The 26,821-nt window shown below is 40.6% G+C and overlaps 1 protein-coding gene across 4 annotated transcripts in view; it reads left to right on the forward strand.

Annotated features, from left to right (window-relative positions):
• The window catches only part of LOC139756405 (tubulin alpha-3 chain-like), a 468,837-nt gene that overhangs the window by 431,827 nt on the left and 10,189 nt on the right, over positions 1-26,821 (forward strand). The window contains exon 10 of one of the 4 annotated variants that reach the window (XR_011714332.1): positions 5,442-5,616. The exons of 1 other annotated variant lie outside the window; for it this stretch is intronic. Coding sequence is in view for 2 of the 3 variants with exons in the window: in XM_071675831.1 (XP_071531932.1) it covers positions 5,442-5,557 (116 nt within the window). In the remaining variant the exon portion in view is untranslated. The remainder of the gene's footprint in view (positions 1-5,441; positions 5,617-26,821) is intronic. 2 more of the 4 variants (XM_071675831.1, XM_071675830.1) reach the window with 2 other exon arrangements.

Consider the following 26,821-nt stretch of genomic DNA (forward strand, 5'->3'; position numbering starts at 1 on the left):
TCGGGGTGATTGTAAGAAGTGAAAGGGTCAGGGAGAATGATTTGACGAAGAGGGGAAACGTATATATACATAGGTATATATACAATTATAGTGCATATGAGATATGAGCACGCATTTCCATATAACATACAAACCTCCAACAGCCAGGATCGAACCTGGGACCCCAATGTGGCAGAAGGAGCACTACAGCCAGAATATGATCACCCGTAATAGGGAAATGACAATTCGAATACTGTGTAGTCGAATCCCTTTATCTCATGTTGGTGAGCAATGGGGTCTCCACTGGTCATTTCCCATCAGGCTCATACAACCAGCAGATGGCATTTACAGAACCTAACTGTACAACAAGGATATATATATATATATATATATATATATATATATATATATATTATAATATATTATATTATATTATATATATATATATATATATATATATATATATATATATATATTCCCTCAACTGCCACATTACTCATCTTTGCATTCAAATCACCCATCACTATAACCCGGTCTCGTGCATCAAAACCACTAACACACTCATTCAGCTGCTCCCAAAACACTTGCCTCTCATGATCTTTCTTCTCATGCCCAGGTGCATATGCACCAATAATCACCCATCTCTCTCCATCAACTTTCAGTTTTACCCATATTAATCGAGAATTTACTTTCTTACATTCTATCACATACTCCCACAACTCCTGTTTCAGGAGTACTGCTACTCCTTCCCTTGCTCTTGTCCTCTCACTAACCCCTGACTTTACTCCCAAGACATTCCCAAACCATTCTTCCCCTTTACCCTTGAGCTTCGTTTCACTCAGAGCCAAAACATCCAGGTTCCTTTCCTCAAACATACTACCTATCTCTCCTTTTTTCACATCTTGGTTACATCCACACACATTTAGACACCCCAGTCTGAGCCTTCGAGGAGGATGAGCACTCCCCGCGTGACTCCTTCTTCTGTTTCCCATTTTAGAAAGTTAAAAAAAATACAAGGAGGGAAGGATTTCTGGCCCCCCGCTCCCGTCCCCTCTAGTCGCCTTCTACGACACGCGAGGAATGCGTGGGAAGTATTCTTTCACCCCTATCCCCAGGGATAATATATATATATATATATATATATATATATATAATATAAAATTATATATATATATATATATATATATATATTATATATATATATATATATATATATATATATATATATTATATATATATAATATATATATATTATATAATATATATATACATATACACATACATACGCACATATACCACACACACATATACATATATATACATATGAAAAATGTAAGAAATAATTTAGAAACTGAAACTTTTAGCTTGAAATGAAATGAAAAAACATTATCTCTAAAAGCAAAAATGGGTATGTTTGAAGGAATAGTGGTTCCAACAATGTTGTATGTTTGCGAGGCGTGGGCTATGGATAGAGTTGTGCGCAGGAGGATGGATGTGCTGGAATGAAATGTTGAGGACAATGGTGGTGTGAGTGGTTTGATCGAGTAAGTAACGTAAGGGTAAGAGAGATGTGTGGAAATAAAAAGAGCGTGGTTGAGAGAGCAGAAGAGGGTGTTTTGAAATGGTTTGGGCACATGGAGAGAATGAGTGAGGAAAGATTGACCAAGAGGATATATGTGTCGGAGGTGGAGGGAACGAGGAGAAGTGGGAGACCAAATCGAAGGTGGAAAGATGGAGTGAAAAAGATTTTGTGTGATCGGGGCCTGAACATGCAGGAGGGTGAAAGGGGCAAGGAATAGAGTGAATTGGAAACGATGTGGTATACCGGGGTTGACGTGCTGTCAGTGGATTGAATCAGGGCATGTGAAGCTCTGGGTAAACCATGGAAAGCTGTGTAGGTATGTATATTTGCGTGTGTGGACGTATGTATTTACATGTGTATGGGGGTGGGTTGGGCCATTCTTTCGTTGTTTCCTTGCGCTACCTCGCAAACGCGGGAGGCAGCGACAAACCAAAAAAAAAAAAAAAAATATATATATATATATATATATATATATATATATATATATATATATATATATATATATTATATATATATTGGGGGGTAAGTTTGAATGGAGAAAAACTGGAGGAAGTAAAGTGTTTTAGATATCTGGGAGTGGATCTGGCAGCGGATGGAACCATGGAAGCGGAAGTGGATCATAGGGTGGGGGAGGGAGCGAAAATCCTGGGAGCCTTGAAGAATGTTTGGAAGTCGAGAACATTATCTCGGAAAGCAAAAATGGGTATGTTTGAAGGAATAGTGGTTCCAACAATGTTGTATGGTAGCGAGGCGTGGGCTATGGATAGAGTTGTGCGCAGGAGGGTGGATGTGCTGGAAATGAGATGTTTGAGGACAATGTGTGGTGTGAGGTGGTTTGATCGAGTAAGTAATGTAAGGGTAAGAGAGATGTGTGGAAATAAAAAGAGCGTGGTTGAGAGAGCAGAAGAGGGTGTTTTGAAATGGTTTGGGCACATGGAGAGAATGTGTGAGGAAAGATTGACCAAGAGGATATATGTGTCGGAGGTGGAGGGAACGAGGAGAAGTGGGAGACCAAATTAGAGGTGGAAAGATGGAGTGAAAAAGATTTTGAGTGATCGGGGCCTGCACATGCAGGAGGGTGAAAGGCGTGCAAGGAATAGAGTGAATTGAATCGATGTGGTATACCGGGGTCGACGTGCTGTCAATGGATTGAATCAGGGCATGTGAAGCGTCTGGGGTAAACCATGGAAAGCTGTGTAGGTATGTATATTTGCGTGCGTGGACGTGTATGTATATACATGTGTATGGGGGTGGGTTGGGCCATATCTTTCGTCTGTTTCCTTGCGCTACCTTGCAAACGCGGGAAACAGCGACAAAGCAAAAAAAAAAAAATGTATGAATTATGTACATGCGTATATATGTATATACCTGTGTGTGTATATGTATGTGTACATTGAGATGTGTTGGTATGTATATTTGCGTGGTGTGGACGTGTATGTATATACATGTGAATGTGGGTGGGTTGAGCCATTGTTTAGTCTGTTTCCTTGCGCTACCTCGCTAACGCGGGAGACAGCGACAAAGCAAAATAGATAAGAATAAATAAATAAATGAATATATATATATATATATATATATATATATATATATATATATATATATATATATATATATATATATTATATATATATATATATATTATCCCTGGGGATAGGGGAGAAAGAATACTTCCCACGTATTCCCTCCGTGTCGTAGAAGGCGACTAAAAGAGAAGGGAGATTGTGGGCTGGAAATCCTCCCCTCTCGGTTTTTTTCTAATTTTCCAAAAGAAGGAACAGAGAAGGTGGCCAGGTGAGGATATTCCCTCAAAGGTCCAGTCCTCTGTTCTTAACGCTACCTCGCTAACGCGGGAAATGGCGAATAGTATGAAAAAAATATATTATATATATATATATATATATATATATATATATATATATATATATATATATATATATATATATATATTATTTTTTTTTTTTATACTAATCGCCATTTCCCGCATTAGCGAGGTAGCGTTAAGAACAGAGGATGAGGACTGGGCCTTTGAGGGAATATCCTCACCTGGCCCCTTTCTCTGTTTCTTCTTTTGGAAAAAAAAAAATGAGGGGAGGATTTCCAGCCTCCCGCTCCCTTCCCTTTTAGTCGCCTTCTACGACACGCAGGGAATACGTGGGAAGTATTCTTTCTCCCCTATCCCCAGGGATATATATATATATTATATATATATATATATATATATATATATATATAATATATATATATATATATATATATATATATATATACAAATATACCTCCGTGTATGCCTCCTACCTTTCATATGCCATATTCATCTGTTGTGAGTGCCATCACTGCTTTCCAAAATACCTCCCATTCCTTACCCACCTCATTTGCTCTCAGCTTTTGCACACTCAGTCTTTCCTAATATATCTTCCCAAAAGTCTTCTTTCCAAGTTAACTACTCACTTCTCCTCAAAACTGTTTTCTCTTTTTCGAAAACCTCAACAATTCTTCACCATTGCCTCCACAAGACAATAATCAGACATCCCACCAGCTGTCCCTCTCAGCATATTTACATTCAAAGTCTCTCTTTTATGTTCCTGTCAATTAATATGTAATCCAATAATCCTAACTAATTATACCCTCACCTGCCACAATACGTACCTTTACATTTAAATCATCCATCACCAATACCTGGTCTCGTTCACCAAACTGCTGGCACAATCAGTGAGGTACTCCCAGAACACTTGCTCTCATGACCTTTCTTACCATGGCTAGGTGCATAAGCACCAATAACCACCCATCTGTTGCCATCCACCTTCAGTTTTACCCACACAATGTAGAATTTACTTTATTACAATCTATCACACATTCCCACAGCTCCTGTTTCAGGAGTGCTACTCCTTCCTTAGCTCATGTCTTTTCACTAACCCCTGACTTTACACCTAAGACATTTCCAAACCATTCTTCCCCTTTATCCTTGAGCATAGTTTCAATCAGAGCCAGAACATTCAGGTCTCTTTCCTCATACATACTACCTATTTCTTATATCTTCTCATCTTGGTTACATCCATACACATTCAGACACCCCAGTCAGAGCCTTTGAGGAGGATAAGCACTCCCATGCCAGGATCCTTCTTCTGTTTCCTCTTTTAGAAATTGAAATACAAGAAGGGAAGGGTTTCCAGCCACCTGTTCCTGCCCCTTTTAGTCACCTTCTATATATTAGATGGATAGATCGATATGTATATAATTGTTGATATATATTCCATCACATGATAGTTATTTAGCACATGACTTTGTACATTTAGTTTTACATGGTGTTAGTGTGGAGCTGTATATTTAGTGGCTAATAAGGAAATTTTTCCTCCTGAATTCCTGGTATCCTTTACTCCCTCACATGACTTCCTTTTTTAACTAAATGTGGTCCATTCATGTCATCCTTTCTTTGCTGTGAAATGCATCATACCTTGATTGTGGATTACCCACTTCTTTACTTTTTTGTTTACCTTCAAACATTAATTTCTATTTTACTTTTACCCTTGATTTTATTCTCTTACTTGCATCTTTCTTCATTTACTCTTATATTTTTACTTACATGGTTCTTTTGTTGTATCTTCTATTCCATATACTCCTCCTGTCACTGCCATTGTTCTTTAAACTTTCTTGTCATTCCAACATTGTACCACACTGTCTTCTCATATGTATGTTCAAACATCTTTTCAACTACGATATATCCCTCTTGAGTATATGATCACACCTAATTGTATTTACTTCATTATCATTTCATTTTGTATTTCAATCCCCACACATACATCCATTTTCCTTGCCTCATCCTTCACCATACTCCCTTTTCTCCTCCCCTCCTCCCCTTTCCACTGTTCCCATGGCCCCTCAGGAGAATTTTATGAGGCCAGAGAGGACACTGCTGCATTAGAAGTGGACTACATGGAGGTGGAGGGAAGCTCATCAGAGTCAGAAGATGGAGAGGTCAATATAGACTACTTCCATTAAGCTACAGTTTATTCCTTATTCATCCTCCTCCTCATCCTTGCTAAAAGTGGGATCATGTGGTAATTTAAAGTTGCTGCTCTAGTCATACTTTTAGAACTTCTCAGCTGCATTCACTAGCTCATTTGTAATATCTGTCCTCACCTATGGCTGTTCATTTTTTTTCCACTTAATGTCCCATGATGAAGTGGTGAGCTGAGGTTGCTGTTGTATTCATACTTTTAATTGTTCACAGTCACATTCATCAGCCCACTTTTAAACCCCTATCCTAATCTGTACTGTGAAGCTATACAGTACTACTAAATGTTCACTCTCACATTCACCAAATATCCTACCGTTATGATGTGATTTAAAGTTATTGCTGTAGATTCACCTAATAAATGTTTACAACGACATTCACCAGTCCACTAATGACCTTTGTCTTCATTTATGGCTTTTCTTAAAGTTTTTCTTGATATCTTGCAGTCAGCACCTTGGTTTTTGTTTCTAACACATTTTACAGGTTTTTCATATTTACTGTCTTAATTGACTAGATTTGAAATAAAGTTTCCTTAATAGGGTTCCCTCCACACATCATATATTAATCCATATTCTTGACTTGTCATTTTAATCCATTATTGTATCAATCCATTTCACTTTTTTCTCTTCTTCTGTATGCATTTCCACAGAGCTTTTTCTGAAAAGATCTTTTAGAAATTCTTTTCTCGTGTATTTTTCTCAAGTCCAGATAATTTCAATAGTACATCCCTCATTTTTTGGCCACTTTCTTCACTTATCTTCTATATCATATATCCTTATCCACTCTCAGATTCATTAATGATGAATCAGTATGTCTTCTTTTTTCTGTAGCATTATCCAGTATCATATATAATCAATCTTTTACCAGAGATTAAATGCCCAGTAAAAAGGGTTAAATAATACATTTAAGACTGGAACCACTTGATCTCTGAAGCATAAACTTTGAATAGATGATGACATCATCAGATCACCCTGCACTTAATGACATAGTGTGCACCGTGAAGTAGTAATCAATGCTATTATGATAATTTGATCAAATTTGAAAGTGTTGCAGTAAGTAAATGTGTAGTGATAATCCCTGTATCAATAACATTTGTTTAACATCTAGTCAGAGCAAGTTCATGATTTGGTTCAACCCACACAAACACCCTGTCTTGTGAAATATGATGCAAATCATTGCTTTTAGTGGCATAGATAAATGTTTTCTGCCAGTAGTTGTACAGTTTATATTATAGGTTAGAATCTTATCTGCATTACACCAAAATAATTTTCCAATTCATGAGTTAGTTTTGAATTATCTTTCTTCAAATTGCAGTTACAGTTGCCACCTCTACAGTTATGGGCCAGAATCTCCAGAAATCAAGCCTTGTCTGTGGATTCTAGTTAAATTTTGCAAAAATCATAGAATCTCTGGATTCACATGAATGCTAGCTTAGCATTGTAATCCTTAGGCAAGATTCTTGCTTATACCTTGATAGGTTGGTTAAGTGTTTGACATTTAGGCCTATCAACTGCTAGGGTCATTAAGACTGTCAGCATCAAAGTACATCTACCAACTCAAAAATCTGTACCACTATTTTTAGGTTTTAAGGTAATTCAAAAAGACCATATGCATTCTTACTGTGTATGTGATCCATGCCTTCCTAGAATTCTCCATTCCACAGTAGTCTGTCTTGCCTCAAATCTTGGTTAGCAGTTTGGAATTTGTTTTTGGATGGGATTGTTAGGGAGGTGAATGCAAGAGTCTTGGAGAGAAGGGTAAGTATGCAGTCTGTTCTGGATGAGAGGGCTTGGGAAGTGAGTCAGTTGTTCGCTGATGATACAGCGGTGGTGGCTGATTCGGGTGAGAAACTGCAGATTTTGGTAACTGAGTTTGGTAAAGTGTGTGAAAGAAGAAAGCTAATTAGGTTATTAGGTTCAGTAGGGTTGAGAGACAAATTAATTGCGGGGTAAGTTTAAATGGAGAAAAACTGGAGGAAGTGAAGTGTTTTAGATATCTGGGAGTAGATTTAGCAGCGGATGGAACCATGGAAGCGGAAGTGAGTCAGAGGGTGGGGGAGGGGGCGAATAGTGGTCCCAACAATGTTATATGGTTGCGAGGCATGGGCTATAGATATGGCTGTGCGGAGGAGGGTGGATGTGTTGGAAATGAAATATTTGAGGTCAATATGTGGTGTGAGGTGGTTTGATCGAGTGAATAATGAAAGGATAAGAGAGATGCGTGGTAATAAAAAGAATGTGGTTGAAATAGCAGATGAGGGTGTATTGAAATGGTTTGGTCACCTGGAGAGAATGAGTGAGGAAAGATTGACAAAGAGAATATATATGTGTCAGAGGTAGAGGGAACGTGTAGAAGTGGGAGACCAAATTGGAGGTGAAAGGATGAAGTGAAAAGATTTTGAGCGATCGGGGCCTGAACAAACTAGAGGGTGGAAGGCGTGCAGGGAATTGAGTGAATTGGAACGATGTGGTATACGTTGAAATGTATAGGTATGTATATGTGCGCGTAAGGGGGTTTATGTATATACATGTGTATGTGGGTGGGTTGAGCCACTCTTCCGTCTGTTTCCTTGCGCTACCTCGCTAAAACGGGAGACAGCGTCTAAGTATAATAAAACTGAGTGGAAACGAATGTGGCCTTTGTTGTCTTTTTCTAGCGCTACCTCGCGCGCGTGGGGGAGGGGGGAGGGGATGCCATTTCATGCGTGGCGGGGTGGCAACAGGAATGGATGAAGGCAGCAAGTATGTACGTGTGTATATATATATATATATATATTATATATATATATATATATATATATATATATATATATATAATATATATATATATATATATATATATATATATATATATATATATATATATATATTTCTTTCTTTCTTTCAAACTATTCGCCATTTCCCGCGTTAGCGAGGTAGCGTTAAGAACAGAGAACTGGGCCTTTGAGGGAATATCCTCACCTGGCCCCCTTCTCTGTTCCTTCTTTTGGAAAAATAAAAAAAAAATAAAAAAAAAAAAATAATGAGAGGGGAGGATTTCCAGCCCCCCGCTCCCTCCCCTTTTAGTCGCCTTCTACGACACGCAGGGAATAAGTGGGAAGTATTCTTTCTCCCCTATCCCCAGGGAAATTATATATATATATATATATATATATATATATATATATATATATTATATATATATATATATATATATATATATATAATATATATATTATATATAATTTATCCCTGGGGATAGGGGAGAAAGAATACTTCCCACTTATTCCCTGCGTGTCGTAGAAGGCGACTAAAAGGGGAGGGAGCGGGGGGCTGGAAATCCTCCCCTCTCGTTTTTTTTTTAGTTTTCCAAAAGAAGGAACAGACAATTGGGCCAGGTGAGGGTATTCCCTCAAGGCCCAGTCCTCTGTTCTTAACGCTACCTCGCTAATGCGGGAAATGGCGAATAGTTTGAAAGAAAGAAAGAAAATATTATATATATATATATATATATATATATATATATATATATATATATATATATGAAATTGAGTGGGAGACGTATAAAAGAAAGAGACAGGAGGTCAAGAGAAAGGTGCAAGAGGTGAAAAAAAGGGCAAATGAGAGTTGAGGTGAGAGAGTATCATTAAATTTTAGGGAGAATAAAAAGATGCTCTGGAAGGAGGTAAATAAAGTGCGTAAGACAAGGGAGCAAATGGGAACTTCAGTGAAGGGCGCAAATGGGGAGGTGATAACAAGTAGTGGTGATGTGAGAAGGAGATGGAGTGAGTATTTTGAAGGTTTGTTGAATGTGTTTGATGATAGAGTGGCAGATATAGGGTGTTTTGGTCGAGGTGGTGTGCAAAGTGCGAGGGTTAGGGAAAATGATTTGGTAAACAGAGAAGAGGTATTAAAAGCTTTGCGGAAGATGAAAGCCGGCAAGGCAGCAGGTTTGGATGGTATTGCAGTGGAATTTATTAAAAAAGGGGGTGACTGTATTGTTGACTGGTTGGTAAGGTTATTTAATGTATGTATGACTCATGGTGAGGTGCCTGAAGATTGGCGGAATGCGTGCATAGTGCCATTGTACAAAGGCAAAGGGGATAAGAGTGAGTGCTCAAATTACAGAGGTATAAGTTTGTTGAGTATTCCTGGCAAATTGTATGGGAGGGTATTGATTGAGAGGGTGAAGTCATGTACAGAGCATCAGATTGGGGAAGAGCAGTGTGGATTCAGAAGTGGTAGAGGATGTGTGGATCAGGTGTTTGCTTTGAAGAATGTATGTGAGAAATACTTAGAAAAGCAAATGGATTTGTATGTAGCATTTATGGATCTGGAGAAGGCATAAGATAGAGTTGATAGAGATGCTCTGTGGAAGGTATTAAGAATATATGGTGTGGGAGGCAAGTTGTTAGAAGCAGTGAAAAGTTTTTATCGAGGAAGAGAGGAAAGTGATTGGTTCTCAGTGAATGTAGGTTTGCGGCAGGGGTGTGTGATGTCTCCATGGTTGTTTAATTTGTTTATGGATGGGGTTGTTAGGGAGGTGAATGCAAGAGTTTTGGAAAGAGGGGCAAGTATGAAGTCTGTTGGGGATGAGAGAGCTTGGGAAGTGAGTCAGTTGTTGTTCGCTGATGATACAGCGCTGGTGGCTGATTCATGTGAGAAACTGCAGAAGCTGGTGACTGAGTTTGGTGAAGTGGGTGAAAGAAGAAAGTTAACAGTAAATGTGAATAAGAGCAAGGTTATTAGGTACAGTAGGGTTGAGGGTCAAGTCAATTGGGAGGTGAGTTTGAATGGAGAAAAACTGGAGGAAGTGAAGTGTTTTAGATATCTGGGAGTGGATCTGGCAGCGGATGGAAACATGGAAGCGGAAGTGGATCATAGGGTGGGGGAGGGGGCGAAAATTCTGGGAGCCCTGAAGAATGTGTGGAAGTCGAGAACATTATCTCGGAGAGCAAAAATGGGTATGTTTAAAGGAATAGTGGTTCCAACAATGTTGTATGGTTGCGAGGCGTGGACTATGGATAGAGTGGTGCGCAGGAGGATGGATGTGCTGGAAATGAGATGTTTGAGGACAATGTGTGGTGTGAGGTGGTTTGATCGAGTAAGTAACGTAAGGGTAAGAGAGATGTGTGGAAATAAAAAGAGCGTGGTTGAGAGAGCAGAAGAGGGTGTTTTGAAATGGTTTGGTCACATGGAGAGAATGAGTGAGGAAAGATTGACCAAGAGGATATATGTGTCGGAGGTGGAGGGAACGAGGAGAAGAGGGAGACCAAATTGGAGGTGGAGAGATGGAGCGAAAAAGATTTTGTGTGATCGGGGCCTGAACATGCAGGAGGGTGAAAGGAGGGCAAGGAATAGAGTGAATTGGAGCGATGTGGTATACCGGGGTTGACGTGCTGTCAGTGGATTGAATCAAGGCATGTGAAGCGTCTGGGGTAAACCATGGAAAGCTGTGTAGGTATGTATATTTGCGTGTGTGGACGTATGTATATACATGTGTATGGGGGTGGGTTGGGCCATTTCTAAAAAAGAGAAACAGAAGAAGGAGTCACGCGGGGAGTGCTAATCCTGCTGTCTAAATGTGTGTGGATGTAATCAAGATGAGAAAAAAGGAGAGGTAGGTAGTATGTTTGAGGACAGGAACCTGCATGTTTTGGCTTTGAGTGAAACGAAGCTCAAGGGTAAAGGGGAAAAGTGGTTTGCGAATGTCTTGGGAGTAAAGTCAGGGGTTAGTGAGAGGACAAGAGCAAGGGAAGGAGTAGCACTACTCCTGAAACAGGAGTTGTGGGAGTATGTGATAGAGTGTAAGAAAGTAGATTCTAGATTGATATGGGTAAAACTGAAAGTTGACGGAGAGAGATGGGTGATTATTGGTGCATATGCACCTGGGCATGAGAAGAAAGATCATGAGAGGCAAGTGTTTTAGGAGCAGCTGAATGAGTGTGTTAGTGGTTTTGATGCACAAGACCGGGTTATAGTGATGGGTGATTTGAATGCAAAGGTGAGTAATATGGCAGTTGAGGGAATAATTGGTATACATGGGGTGCTCAGTGTTGTAAATGGAAATAGTGAAGAGCTTGCAGATTTATGTGCTGAAAAAGAACTGGTGATTGGGAATACCTGGTTTAAAAACAGAGATATACATAAGTATACGTATGTAAGTAGGAGAAATGGCCAGAGAGCGTTATTGGATTACGTGTTAATTGGTACGCGCGCGAATGAGAGACCTTTGGATGTTAATGTGCTGAGAGGTGCAACTGGAGGGATGTCTGATCATTATCTTGTGGAGGCAAAGATGAAGGTTTGTAGGGGTTTTCAGAAAAGAAGAGAGAATGTTGGGGTGAAGAGAGTTGTGAGAGTAAGTGAGCTTGGGAAGGAGACTAGTGTGAGGAAATACCAGGAGACACTGAGTACAGAATGGAAAAAGGTGAGAACAAAGTAGGTAAGGGGAGTGGGGGAGGAATGGGATGTATTTAGGGAAGCAGTGATGGCTTGCGCAAAAGATGCTTGTGGCATGAGAAGCGTGGGAAGTGGGTTGATTAGAAAGGGTAGTGAGTGGTGGGATGAAGAAGTAAGATTATTAGTGAAAGAGAAGAGACAGGCATTTGGACGATTTTTGCAGGGAAAAAATGCAAATGAGTGGGAGATGTATAAAAGAAAGAGGCAGGAGGTCAAGAGAAAGGTGCAAGAGATGAAAAAGAGGGCAAATGAGAGTTGGGGTGAGAGAGTATCATTAGAATTTAGGGAGAATAAAAAGATGTTTTGGAAGGAGGTAAATAAAGAGCGTAAGACAAGGGAGCAAATGGGAACTTCAGTGAAGGGGGCTAATGGGGAGGTGAAAACAACTAGTGGTGATGTGAAAAGGATGTGGAGTGAGTATTATGAAGGTTTGTTCAATGTGTTTGATGATAGAGTGGCAGATATAGGGTGCTTTGGTCGAGGTGGTGTGCAAAGTGAGAGGGTTAGGGAAAATGATTTGGTGAACAAAGAGGAGGTAGTAAAAGCTATGCGGAAGATGAAAGCCGGCAAGGCAGCAGGTTTGGATGGTATTGCAGTGGAATTTATTAAAAAAGGGGGTGACTGTATTATTGACTGGTTGGTAAGGTTTTTTAATGTATGTATGATTCATGGTGAGGTGCCTGAGGATTTGCGGAATGCTTGCATAGTGCCATTGTAAAAAGGCAAAGGGGATAAGAGTGAGTGCTCAAACTACAGAGGTATAAGTTTGGTGAGTATTCCTGGTAAATTATATGGGAGGGTATTCATTGAGAGGGTGAAGGCATGTACAGAGCATCAGATTGGAGAAGAGCAGTGTGGTTTCAAAAGTGGTAGAGGATGTGTGGATCAGGTGTTTGCTTTGAAGAATGTATGTGATAAATACTTAGAAAAGCAAATGGATTTGTATGTAGCATTTATGGATCTGGAGAAGGCATATGATAGAGTTGATAGAGATGCTCTGTGGAAGGTATTAAGAATATATGGTGTGGGAGGCAAGTTGTTAGAAGCAGTGAAAAGTTTTTATCGAGGATGTAATGCATGTGTACAGTGTAGGAAGAGAGGAAAGTGATTGGCTCTCAGTGAATGTAGGTTTGCGGCAGGGGTGTGTGATGTCTCCATGGTTGTTTATTTTGTTTATGGATGGGGTTGTTAGGGAGGTGAATGCAAGAGTTTTGGAAAGAGGGGCAAGTATGAAGTCTGTTGTGGATGAGAGAGCTTGGAAAGTGAGTCAGTTGTTGTTCGCTGATGATACAGCGCTGGTGGCTGATTCATGTGAGAAACTGCAGAAGCTGGTGACTGAGTTTGGTAAAGTGTGTGAAAAGAAGAAAGTTAAGAGTAAATGTGAATAAGAGCAAGGTTATTAGGTACAGTAGGGTTGAGGGTCAAGTCAATTGGGAGGTGAGTTTGAATGGAGAAAAACTGGAGGAAGTAAAGTGTTTTAGATACCTGGGAGTGGATCTGGCAGCGGATGGAACCATGGAAACGGAAGTGGATCATAGGGTGGGGGAGGGGGCGAAAATCCATGGAGCCTTGAAGAATGTGTGGAAGTCGAGAACATTATCTCGGAAAGCAAAAATGGGTATGTTTAAAGGAATAGTGGTTCCAACAATGTTGTATGGTTGCGAGGCGTGGGCTATGGATAGAGTTGTGCGCAAGAGGATGGATGTGCTGGAAATGAGATGTTTGAGGACAATGTGTGGTGTGAGGTGATTTGATCGAGTAAGTAACGTAAGGGTAAGAGAGATATGTGGAAATCAAAAGAGCGTGGTTGAGAGAGAAGAAGAGGGTGTTTTGAAATGGTTTGGGCACATGGAGAGAATGAGTGAGGAAAGATTGACCAAGAGGATATATGTGTCGGAGGTGGAGGGAACGAGGAGAAGTGGGAGACCAAATTGGAGGTGGAAAGATGGATTGAAAAAGATTTTGTGTGATCGGGGCCTGAACATGCAGGAGGGTGAAAGGAGGGCAAGGAATAGAGTGAATTGGATCGATGTGGTATACCGGGGTTGACGTACTGTCAGTGGATTGAATCAGGGCATGTGAAGCGTCTGGGGTAAACCATGGAAAGCTGTGTAGGTATGTATATTTGCGTGTGTGGACGAATGTATATACATGTGTATGGGGGTGGGTTGGGCCATTTCTTTCGTGTATTTCCTTTGCGTTACCTCGCAAACGCGGGAGACAACGACAAAGCAAAAAAAAAAAAAAAAAAACAAAGAAATATATATATATATATATATATATATATTATATATATATATATATAATATATATATATATATATATATATATATATATATATATATATATATATATATATATATATATATATATATATATTATTTTTTTTTTTTTTTTTTTCTATACTTTGTCGCTGTCTCCCGCGTTTGCGAGGTAGCGCAAGGAAACAGACGAAAGAAATGGCCCAACCCCCCCCCCCATACACATGTATATACATACGTCCACAAACACAAATATACATACCTACACAGCTTTCCATGGTTTACCCCAGACGCTTCACATGCCTTGATTCAATCCACTGACAGCACGTCAACCCCGGTATACCACATCGCTCCAATTCACTCTATTCCTTGCCCTCCTTTCACCCTCCTGCATGTTCAGGCCCCGATCACACAAAATCTTTTTCACTCCATTTTCCACCTCCAATTTGGTCTCCCTCTTCTCCTCGTTCCCTCCACCTCCGACACATATATCCTCTTGGTCAATCTTTCCTCACTCATTCTCTCCATGTACCCAAACCACTTCAAAACACCCTCTTCTGCTCTCTCAACCACGCTCTTTTTTATTTCCACACATCTCTCTTACCCTTACGTTACTCACTCGATCAAACCACCTCACACCACACATTGTCCTCAAACATCTCATTTCCAGCACATCCATCCTCCTGCGCACAACTCTATCCATAGCCCACGCCTCGCAACCATACAACATTGTTGGAACCACTATTCCTTCAAACATACCCATTTTTGCTTTCCGAGATAATGTTCTCGACTTCCACACATTCTTCAAGGCCCCAGAATTTTCGCCCCCTCCCCCACCCTATGATCCACTTCCGCTTCCATGGTTCCATCCGCTGCCAGATCCCTCCCAGATATCTAAAACACTTCACTTCCTCCAGTTTTTCTCCATTCAAACTCACCTCCCAATTGACTTGACCCTCAACCCTACTGTACCTAATAACCTTGCTCTTATTCACATTTACTCTTAACTTTCTTCTTCCACACACTTTACCAAACTCAGTCACCAGCTTCTGCAGTTTCTCACATGAATCAGCCACCAGCGCTGTATCATCAGCGAACAACAACTGACTCACTTCCCAAGCTCTCTCATCCCCAACAGACTTCATACTTGCCCCTCTTTCCAAAACTCTTGCATTTACCTCCCTAACAACCCCATCCATAAACAAATTGAACAACCATGGAGACATCACACACCCCTGCCGCAAACCTACATTCACTGAGAACCAATCACTTTCCTCTCTTCCTACACGTACACATGCCTTACATCCTCGATAAAAACTTTTCACTGCTTCTAACAACTTTCCTCCCACACCATATATTCTTAATGCCTTCCACAGAGCATCTCTATCAACTCTATCATATGCCTTCTCCAGATCCATAAATGCTACATACAAATCCATTTGCTTTTCTAAGTATTTCTCACATACATTCTTCAAAGCAAACACCTGATCCACACATCCTCTACCACTTCTGAAACCACACTGCTCTTCCCCAATCTGATGCTCTGTACATGCCTTCACCCTCTCAATCAATACCCTACCATATAATTACCATATAATTTATATATATATATATATATACATGAATTATACTTATTCGCTGTTTCCCGCGTCAGCGACCTAACGCCAGGAAACAGACGAAGGATGGCTTAACCACTCATGTACACCTATAGATACATAAACTGCATACATGCACATATACACATATACATATCAAAAGTATACATACATATATATACACAGACGTAAACATATAAACACATATACACATTCAAACTTGCTTGCCTTCATCCATTTATGTCACTACCCTGCCATACTGGAAATAACATCTAATCCCCCACTTCAGCGAGGTATCTATCTATCTATCTATCTATCTATATATATATATATATATATATATATATATATATATTATATATATATATATATATATATATATATTATATATACATTATCCCTGGGGATAGGGGAGAAAGAATACTTCCCACGTATTCCCTGCGTGTCGTAGAAGGCGACTAAAGGGGAAGGGAGCAGGGGGCTGGAAATCCTCCCCTCTCATTTTTTTATTTTAATTTTCCAAAAGAAGGAACAGAGAAGGGGCCAGGTGAGGGTATTCCCTCAAAGGCCCAGTCCTCTGTTGTTAACGCTACCTCGCTATCGCGGGAAATGGCGAATAGTATGAAAAAAAAAAAAAAAATATATATATATATATATATTATATATATATATATATTATATATATATATATATATATATATATATATATATATATATATACGAACAAAGTGCAATAGGAACGCGCACCTTCATAGAATATACAAACCTCCAGCATCCAGGATCGAACGCGGGACCCCTGTGCAACAGGCGGGAATATGATGATTACACGATTATTACACGAAGGTGCACTTGGGAACTTATCGTGTTTCATTTTCTCCGTGGACTTATAGGAATATACTTGATCACGTACAAAATTGTAATTCTAAAATGGGAAACAGAAGAAGGAGTCACGCGGGGAGTGCTGACCCTCATCATAGGCTCAGATTGGGATGTCTAAATGTGTGTGCATGTAACCAAGATGTGAAAAAAGGAGAGATAGGTAGTATGTTTGAGGAAAGGAACCTGCGTGTTTTGGCTTTGAGTGAAACGAAGCTCAAGGGTAAAGGGGAAGAGTGCTTTGGGAATGTCTTGGGAGTAAAGTCAGGGGTTAGTGAGAGAACAAGAGCAAGGGAAGGAGTAGCACTAATCCTGAAACAGGAATTGTGGGAGTATATGACAGAATGTAAGAAAGTAAATTCTCGGTTAATATGGGTAAAACTGAAAGTTGATGGAGAGAGATGGGTGATTATTGGTGCATATGCACCTGGGCATGAGAAGAAAGATCATGAAGGCAAGTGTTTTGGGAGCAGCTGAATGAGTGCGTTAGTGGTTTTGATGCACAAGACCGGGTTATAGTGATGGGTGATTTGAATGCAAAGGTGAGTAATGTGGCAGTTGAGGGAATAATTGGTATACATGGGGTGTTCAGTGTTGTAAATGGAAATGGTGAAGAGCTTGTAGATTTATGTGCTGAAAAAGGAATGGTGATTGTTAATACCTGGTTTAAAAAGCGAGATATACATAAGTATACGTATGTCAGTAGGAGAGATGGCCAGAGAGCGTTATTGAATTACGTGTTAATTGACGGGCGCGCGAAAGAGAGACTTTTGGATGTTAATGTGCTGAGAGGTGCAACTGGAGGGGAAGTCTGATCATTATCTTGTGAAGGCGAAAGTGAAGATTTGTATGGGTTTCCAGAAAAGAAGAGACAATGTTGGGGTGAAGAGGGTGGTGAGAGTAAGTGAGCTTGGGAAGGAGACTTGTGTGAGGAAGTACCAGGAGAGACTGAGTACAGAATGGAAAAATTTGAGAACAAAGGAGGTAAGGGGAGTGGGGGAGGAATGGGATGTATTTAGGGAAGCAGTGATGGCTTGCGCAAAAGATGCTTGTGGCATGAGAAGCGTGGGAGGTGGGTTGATTAGAAAAGGTAGTGAGTGGTGGGATGAAGAAGTAAGATTATTAGTGACAGAGAAGAGAGAGGAATTTGGACCATTTTTGCAGGGAAAAATGCAAATGAGTGGGAGATGTATAAAAGAAAGAGACAGGAGGTCGAGAGAAAGGTGCAAGAGGTGAAAAAGAGGGCAAATGAGAGTTGGAGTGAGAGAGTATCATTAAATTTTAGGGAAAATAAAAAGATGTTCTGGAAGGAGGTAAATAAAGTGCGTAAGACAAGGGAGCAAATGGGAACTTCAGTGAAGGGGGCTAATGGGGAGGTGATAACAAGTAGTGGTGATGTGAGAAGGAGATGGAGTGAGTATTTTGAAGGTTTGTTAAATGTGTTTGATGATAGATTGGTAGATATAGGGTGTTTTGGTCGAGGTGGTGTGCTAAGTGAGAGGGTTAGGGAAAATGATTTAGTAAACAGAGAAGAGATAGTAAAAGCTTTGCCGAAGATGAAAGCCGGCAAGGCAGCAGGTTTGGATGGTATTGCAGTGGAATTTATTAAAAAAAGGGGGTGACTGTATTCATGTTGAGGTGCCTGAGGATTGGCGGAATGCGTGCATAGTGCCACTGTACAAAGGCAAAGGGGATAAGAGTGAGTGCTCAAATTACAGAGGTATAAGTTTGTTGAGTATTCCTGGTGAATTATATGGAAGGGTATTGATTGAGAGGGTGAAGGCATGTACAGAGCATCAGACTGGGGAAGAGCAGTGTGGTTTCAAAAGTGGTAGAGGATGTGTGGATCAGGTGTTTGCTTTGAAGAATGTATGTGAGCAATACTTAGAAAAGCAAATGGATTTGTATGTACCATTTATGGATCTGGAGAAGGCATATGATAGAGTTGATAGAGATGCTCTGTGGAAGGTAGTAAGAATATATGGTGTGGGAGGCAAGTTGTTAGAAGCAGTGAAAAGTTTTTATCGAGGATGTAACGCATGTGTTCGTGTAGGAAGAGTGGAAAGTGATTGGTTCTCAGTGAATGTAGGTTTGCGGCAGGGGTGTGTGATGTCTCCATAGTTGTTTAATTTGTTTATGGATGGGGTTGTTAGGGAGGTGAATGCAAGTGTACAGTATGTTGGGGATGAGAGAGCTTAGGAAGTGAGTCAGCTGTTGTTCGCTGATGATACAGCGTTGGTGGCTGATTCATGTGAGAAACTGCAGAAGCTGGTGACTGAGTTTGGTAAATTGTGTGAAAGAAGAAAGTTAAGAATAAATATGAATAAGAGCAAGGTTATTAGGTACAGTAGGGTTGAGGGTCAAGTCAATTGGGAGGTAAGTTTGAATGGAGAAAAACTGGAGGAAGTAAAGTGTTTTAGATATCTGGGAGTGGATCTGGCAGCAGATGGAACCATGGAAGCAGAAGTAAATCATAGGGTGGGGGAGGGGCGAAAATCCTGGGAGCCTTGAAGAATGTTTGGAAGTCGAGAACATTATCTCGGAAAGCAAAAATGGGTATGTTTGAAGGAATAGTGGTTCCAACAATGTTGTATGGTTGCGAGGCGTGGGCTATGGATAGAGTGGTGCGCAGGAGGATGGATGTGCTGGAAATGAGATGTTTGAGGACAATATGTGGTGTGAGGTGGTTTGATCGAGTAAGTAAGTAAGTAAGTAAGGGAGATGTGTGGAAATTAAAAGACCGTGGTTGGGAGAGCAGAAGAGGGTGTTTTGAAATGGTTTGGGCACAAGGAGAGAATGAGTGAGGAAAGATTGACTAAGAGAATATACGTGTCGGAGGTGGAGGGAACGAGGAGAAGTGGGAGACCAAATTGGAGTGGAAAGATGGAGTGAAAAAGATTTTGAGTGATCGGGGCCTGAACATGCAGGAGGGTGAGAGCCGGGCAACTAATAGAGTGAATTGGATCGATGTGGTATACCGGGGTCGACGTGCTGTCAATGGATTGAATCAGGGCATGAGAAGCGTCTGGGGTAAACCATGGAAAGTTGTGTGGGGCCCGGATGTGGAAAGGGAGCTGTGGTTTCGGGCATTATTGCATGACAGCTGGAGACTGAGTGTGAGTGAATGGGGCCTTTGTTGTCTTTTCCTGGCGCTGCCTCGCGCACATGAGGGGGGAGGGGGATATTACTCCGTGTGTGGCTGGGTGGCGATGGGGGTGAGTAGGGGCAGACAGTGTGAATTGTGTGCATTTGTGTATATGTGTGTGTCTGTGTGTGTATATATGTGTGTACGTTGGGATGTGTGGGTGTGTATGTTTGCGTGTGTGGACGTGTGTGTGTGTGCATGTGTGTGGGGGTAGGTTGGGCCATTTCTTTCCTCTGTTTCCTTGCGCTACCTCGCAGGCGCGGGAGACAGCGACAAAGCAAAATAAATAAAATAAAATATATATTGAACAAAGGCAAAGGGGATAAGAGTAAGTGCTCAAATTACAGAGGTATAAGTTTGTTGAGTATTCCTGGTAAATTATATGGGAGGGTATTGATTGAGAGGGTGAAGGCATGTACAGAGCATCAGATTGGGGAAGAGCAGTGTGGTTTCAGAAGTGGTAGAGGATGTGTGGATCAGGTGTTTACCTTTGAAGAATGTATGTGAGAAATACTTAGAAAAGCAAATGGATTTGTATGAAGCATTTATGGATCTGGAGAAGGCATATGATAGAGTTGATAGAGATGCTCTGTGGAAGGTATTAAGAATATATGGTGTGGGAGGCAAGTTGTTAGAAGCAGTGAAAAGTTTTTATCGAGGAGGTAAGGCATGTGTACGTGTAGGAAGAGAGGAAAGTGATTGGTTCTCAGTGAATGTAGGTTTGCGGCAGGGGTGTGTGATGTCTCCATGGTTGTTTAATTTGTTTATGGATGGGGTTGTTAGGGAGGTAAATGCAAGAGTTTTGGAAAGAGGGGCAAGTATGAAGTCTGTTGGGGATGAGAGAGCTTGGGAAGTGAGTCAGTTGTTGTTCGCTGATGATACAGCGCTGGTGGCTGATTCATGTGAGAAACTGCAGAAGCTGGTGACTGAGTTTGGTAAAGTGTGTGAAAGAAGAAAATAAATGTGAATAAGAGCAAGGTTATTAGGTTCAGTAGGGTTGAGGGTCAAGTCAATTGGGAGGTGAGTTTGAATGGAGAAAAACTGGAGGAAGTAAAGTGTTTTAGATATCTGGGAGTGGATCTGGCAGCGGATGGAACCATCGAAGCGGAAGTGGATCATAGGATGGGGGAGGGGGCGAAAATTCTGGGAGCCTTGAAGAATGTGTGGAAGTCGAGAACATTATCTCTGAAAGCAAAAATGGGTATGTTTGAAGGAATAGTGGTTCCAACAATGTTGTATGGTTGCGAGGCGTGGGCTATGGATAGAGTGGTGCGCAGGAGGATGGATGTGCTGGAAATGAGATGTTTGAGGACAATGTGTGGTGTGAGGTGGTTTGATCGAGTAAGTAACGTAAGGGTAAGAGAGATGTGTGGAAATAAAAAGAGCGTGGTTGAGAGAGCAGAAGAGGGTGTTTTGAAATGGTTGGGTCACATGGGAGAGAATGAGTGAGGAAAGATTGACCAAGAGGATATATGTGTCGGAGGTGGAGGGAACGAGGAGAAGAGGGAGACCAAATTGGAGGTGGAAAGATGTAGTGAAAAAGATGTTGTGTGATCGGGGCCTGAACATGCAGGAGGGTGAAAGGAGGGCAAGGAAATAGAGTGATTTGGAGCGATGTGGTATACCGGGGTTGACGTGCTGTCAGTGGATTGAATCAGGGCATGTGAAGCGTCTGGGGTAAACCTGGAAGCTGTGTAGGTATGTATATTTGCGTGTGTGGACGTATGTATACACTTTGTGTATGGGGGTGGGTTGGGCCATTTCTTTAGTCTGTTTCCTTGCGCTGCCTCGCAAACGCGGGAAAACAGCGACAAAGCAAAAAAAAAAAATAAAAAAAAAAATTATATATATATATATATATTATATATTATTATATATATATATTATATATATATATATATATATTTATATATTTTTTATATATATATATATATATATATAATATATACATATATTTATATCCCATTTGCTCCCTTGTCTTAAACGCACTTTATTTACCTCCTTCCAGAACTCTTTTTATTCTCCCTAAAATTTAATGATACTTTTTCCCACCCCAATCTCATTTGCCCTCTTTTTCACCTCTTGCACCTTTCTCTTGACCTCCTGTCTCTTTCTTTTATACATCTCCCACTCAATTGCATTTTTTTCCCTGAAAAAAATCGCCCAAAAATTTGCTCTAATTCTCTTTCACTAATAACTTATTTCTTCATCCCACCACTCGCTACCCTTTCTAATAAACCCCACCTCCCACTCTTCTCATGCCACAAGCAATCTATCACTGATGGGGAGGTGATAACAAGTAGTGGTGATGTGAGAAGGAGATGGAGTGAGTATTCTGAAGGTTTGTTGAATGTGTTTGATGATAGAGTGGCAGATATAGGGTGTTTTGGTCGAGGTGGTGTGCAAAGTGAGAGGGTTAGGGAAAATGATTTGGTAAACAGAGAAGAGGTAGTAAAAGCTTAATGCGGAAGATGAAGCCGGCAAGGCAGCAGGTTTGGATGGTATTGCAGTTGGAATTTATTAAAAAAGGGGGTGACTGTATATTGACTGGTTGGTAAGGTTATTTAATGTATGTATGACTCATGGAGGGTACCTGAGGATTGGCGGAATGGCTGCATAGTGTCATTGTACAAAGGCAAAGGGGATAAGAGTGAGTGATCAAATTTCAGACGGTATAAGTTTGTTGAGTATTCCTGGTAAATTATATGGGAGGGTATTGATTGAGAGGGTGAAGGCATGTACAGAGCATCAGATTGGGGAAGAGCAGTGTGGTTTCAGAAGTGGTAGAGGATGTGTGGATCAGGTGTTTGCTTTGAAGAATGTATGTGAGAAATACTTAGAAAAGCAAATGGATTTGTATGTAGCAATTTATGGATCAGGATATGATAGAGTTGATAGAGATTGACCAAGAGAACTATGAGTCGGAGGAGGAGGGAACGAGGAGAAGTAGGGGCGGACCAACAAAAATGGTAGGTTGCAAGATGGATAGAAAAAGAATTTGTAGATCGGGGCCCAGAAACATGCAGGAGGGTGGAAAGGAGGGCCCAGGAATAGAGTGAATTGGATTCGAGTGTGTATACCGGGGTTTGACGTCTGTCAGTTGATTGAATACAGGGCAGTGTCATCGTCCTGTGAAAACAAGGAAAGCTGTGTAGGAATGACTATTGCGATGTTGACGAATGTATATACATGTGTAGTGGGGGTGGGTTATGGTCCAATTACTTTCGTGGAGTTTCCATTGCGTTACCTCGCAAACGCGGGGAGACAAGCGACAAAGCAACACAAAAAAAAAATATATATCAATTATATATATATATAATAAAAATATATATATAATATATAAACTATAAAATATATATATAGAAATAGAATAATATATATAATACATATATATATATATATATATATAAAAATATATATATATAATAATTATATATATATATATATATTTTTTTTTTTTTTTCTATACATTGTCGCTGATCCCTCCCGCGTTTGCGGAGGGCGCAAGGAACAGACGAAAGAAAAGGCCCCACCCCCCCACCACACCCCCCACCCCCGACCCCCCATACACATGTATATACATACTCCACCAACCAAAATCTACATACCTACACAGCTTTCCATGGTTTACCCCAAGACGCTTCACATGCCTTGATTCAATCACTCAGACGTCAAACCCCGGTATACCACATCGCCTCCAATCGACTCTATTCCTTGCCCACCTTTCACCTCCTGCATGTTCAGCCCCGATCACACAAAATCTTTTTACCCATCTTTCCACCTCCAATTTGGTCACCCACTTCTCCTCGTCCCTCCACCTCCGACCACATATATCCTCTTTCCAATCTTTCCTCACTCATTCTCACCATGTGCCCAAACCATTTTCAAAACACCCGCATCATGCCTCTCAACCACGCTCTTTTTATTCCACACATCTCTCCTACCCTTACGTTACTCCTCGATCAAACCAACCTCCCAGGCACACATTGTCCTCAACATCTCATGACCAGCACCTCCATCCTCCTGCGCACAACTCTATCATAGCCCACGCCTCGCAACCATACAACAATGATGGAACCACTATTCCTTACAAATATACCCATTTATGCTTTCCGAGATAATTTCTCGACTACCACACATTCTTCAAGGCCCCAGAATTTTCGCCCCCCCACCCCCACCCTATGATCCACTTCCGCTTGCATGGTTCCATCCGCTGCCAGATCCCTCCCAGTTATCTAAAAACACTTCACTTCCTCCGTTTTTTCTCCATTTCAAACTCACCCCCAATTGACTTGACCCTCAACCCTACTGTACCTAATAACCTTGCTCTTATTCACAGTTACTCTCACTTTCTTTCTTTTCCCACACCCTTTTACCAAACTCAGACCACCAGCTTCTGCAGTTTCTGGGGGGGACATGAATCAGCCACCAGCGCGTATCATCCCGCCTCGCTCAGCGAACAACAACTGACTCACTTCCCAAGCTCTCACATCCCCAACAGACATCATACTTGCCCCTCTTTCCAAAACACTTGCATTTACCTCCTTAACAACCCCATCCATAAACCAAACATTGAACACCCAATGGAGAACATCAACACACCCCTGCCGCAAACCTAATTCACTGAGAACCAATCACTTTCCTCTCCGTATCCTACACCGTACACCATCCTTACATCCTCGATAAAAACTATTCGGGCTGCTTCTAACACCTTTTCCTCCCACACCGAAAATATCTTCTTTTAATCCTTCCACAGAGCATCTCTATACAACTCTATCATAGCCTTCTCCAGATCCCCTAAATGCCTACATACAAAACCATTTTGCTTTTCTAATATTTCTCACCTACATTCTTCAAAGCAAACACCTGATCCACACATCCACTACCACTTCTGAACCACCTGCTCATTTCCCCAATCTGATGCCCCCCTCTGCACTCCTTTCACCCTCCTTCAATCAATACCCTCCCATTATAATTTACCATATACTTTTAATATATATATATATATAATATATATATATAATATATATATATATATAGTCAATATATATATATATATATATATATATATACATGAATTAAACATATATTCGCTTTTTTCCCGCTCAGCGAAACCTAACGCATGGAACAGACGAAGACAAGGCTTAACCACTCTTGTACACCTATAGATACATAAACTGCATACTGTACAATACACATATACATACACTATACGAACATATATATACACAGACGTAAACATAATAAACACTATACCACATTCAAACTTTCTTGCCTTCATCCATTTAATGATCACTACCCTGCCTACGGAAATAACATCTTAATCCCCCACTTCAGGAGGTATCCTATCTATCTATCCTTTCTATACATATATATAATAATATATATAATATATCAATATATATACATATAAAATATATATAAATTATGTATATATACATTAATCCCTGGGGATAGGGGAGAAAGAATACTTCCCACGTATTTCCCTGCTGTCGTACGAAGGCGACCAAAGGGTGAAGGGAACAGGGGGCCTGGAAACCTCCCACGTTCATATTTTATTTTAATTTTCCAAAAGAAGGAAACAGAGAAGGGGCCAGGAGGGTATCCCTCAAAGGCCCAGTCCTCGTTGTTAACGCTAACCTCGCTATCATCGCGGGGAAATGGCGAAGAGTAATGCAAAAAACATAAAATATATCTATAAATATTATATATATACTATATATATATATATATATATATATATATATATATCTACTATATATATATATAATACGAACAAAGTGCAATAGGAACGCGCACCTTCCATAGCATAATACAAACCTCCAGCATCCAGGATCGACCGCGGGACCCCCGTGTGCAACAGGCGGGGATGATAAGATATTACACGATTATTACACGAAGGTGCACTTGGAACTTATGCGTGTTTCATTTTTCTCCGTGGACTATCGGAATATACTTGATCACTACAAAATTGTAATTCTAAAAAGGGGAAACAGAAAGAAGGAGTTCACGCGGGAGAGCCTGATCTCATCATAAGGGCTCAGAATGGGATGTCTCAATGTGTGCATGTAACCAAGATGTGGAAAAAAGGAGAGATAGGGAATATGTTTTAGGAAAGGGAAACCTGCGTTTTTTGGCTTTGAGTGAAACGAAGCTCACGCGTAAAGGGACGAGTGGCTTTTGGAATGTCTTGGGAGTAAAGTCAGGGGTTAGCGAGAGAACAAAGAGCAAGGGAAGGTGTAGCACGATTCCTGAAAAAAAACATGAGATTGTGGGAGATATGACAGAATGTAAGAAAGTAAATTCTCGGTTATATGGTAAAACGGAAGTTGATGGAGAGAGGAAGCATGGGTGGATTATAGGTGCATATGTACCTGGCATGCAGAAGAAAGATCATGAAGCAAGTGGTGAAGGGAGCAGCTGAAGAGAGCGTTAGTGGTTATGATGCACAAGACCGGGTTATAGTGATGGGTGTTTGAATGCAAAGGTGAGTAATGTGGCGTTTGAGGGAATAATTGGTAATACATGGGGTGTTGCAGTGGTTGTAAATGGAAATGGTGAAGAGCTTGTAGATTTATGTGCGAAACAGGACTGGTGATTGATTCATACCTGGTTTAAAAAGCGAGATAAAACATTATAGTAAAACGATATTTCCAGTAGAAGATTGCCAGAGCGCGTTGATTAAATTACGTTTAATTAAGACGGGCGGCGCGAAAGAAAAAAAGGGAAGACATTTTGGGAGTGTTAATGGTGCTGGAGAGGTGCAACTGGAGGGAAGTCTGATCATTACTCTAGTGAAGGCGAAAGGAGAAGATTTGTATGGGATTTCCAGAAAAGAAGATACAAATGTTGGGGGTGAATAGGGTGGTGAGATAAGTGAAGGCTTGGGAAAGAGACCTTGGTGTGAGGAATGTAAACCAGGAGAGACTTA

This window comes from Panulirus ornatus, chromosome 21 (assembly GCF_036320965.1).
Source record: "Panulirus ornatus isolate Po-2019 chromosome 21, ASM3632096v1, whole genome shotgun sequence".
Taxonomy (NCBI): domain Eukaryota; kingdom Metazoa; phylum Arthropoda; class Malacostraca; order Decapoda; family Palinuridae; genus Panulirus; species Panulirus ornatus.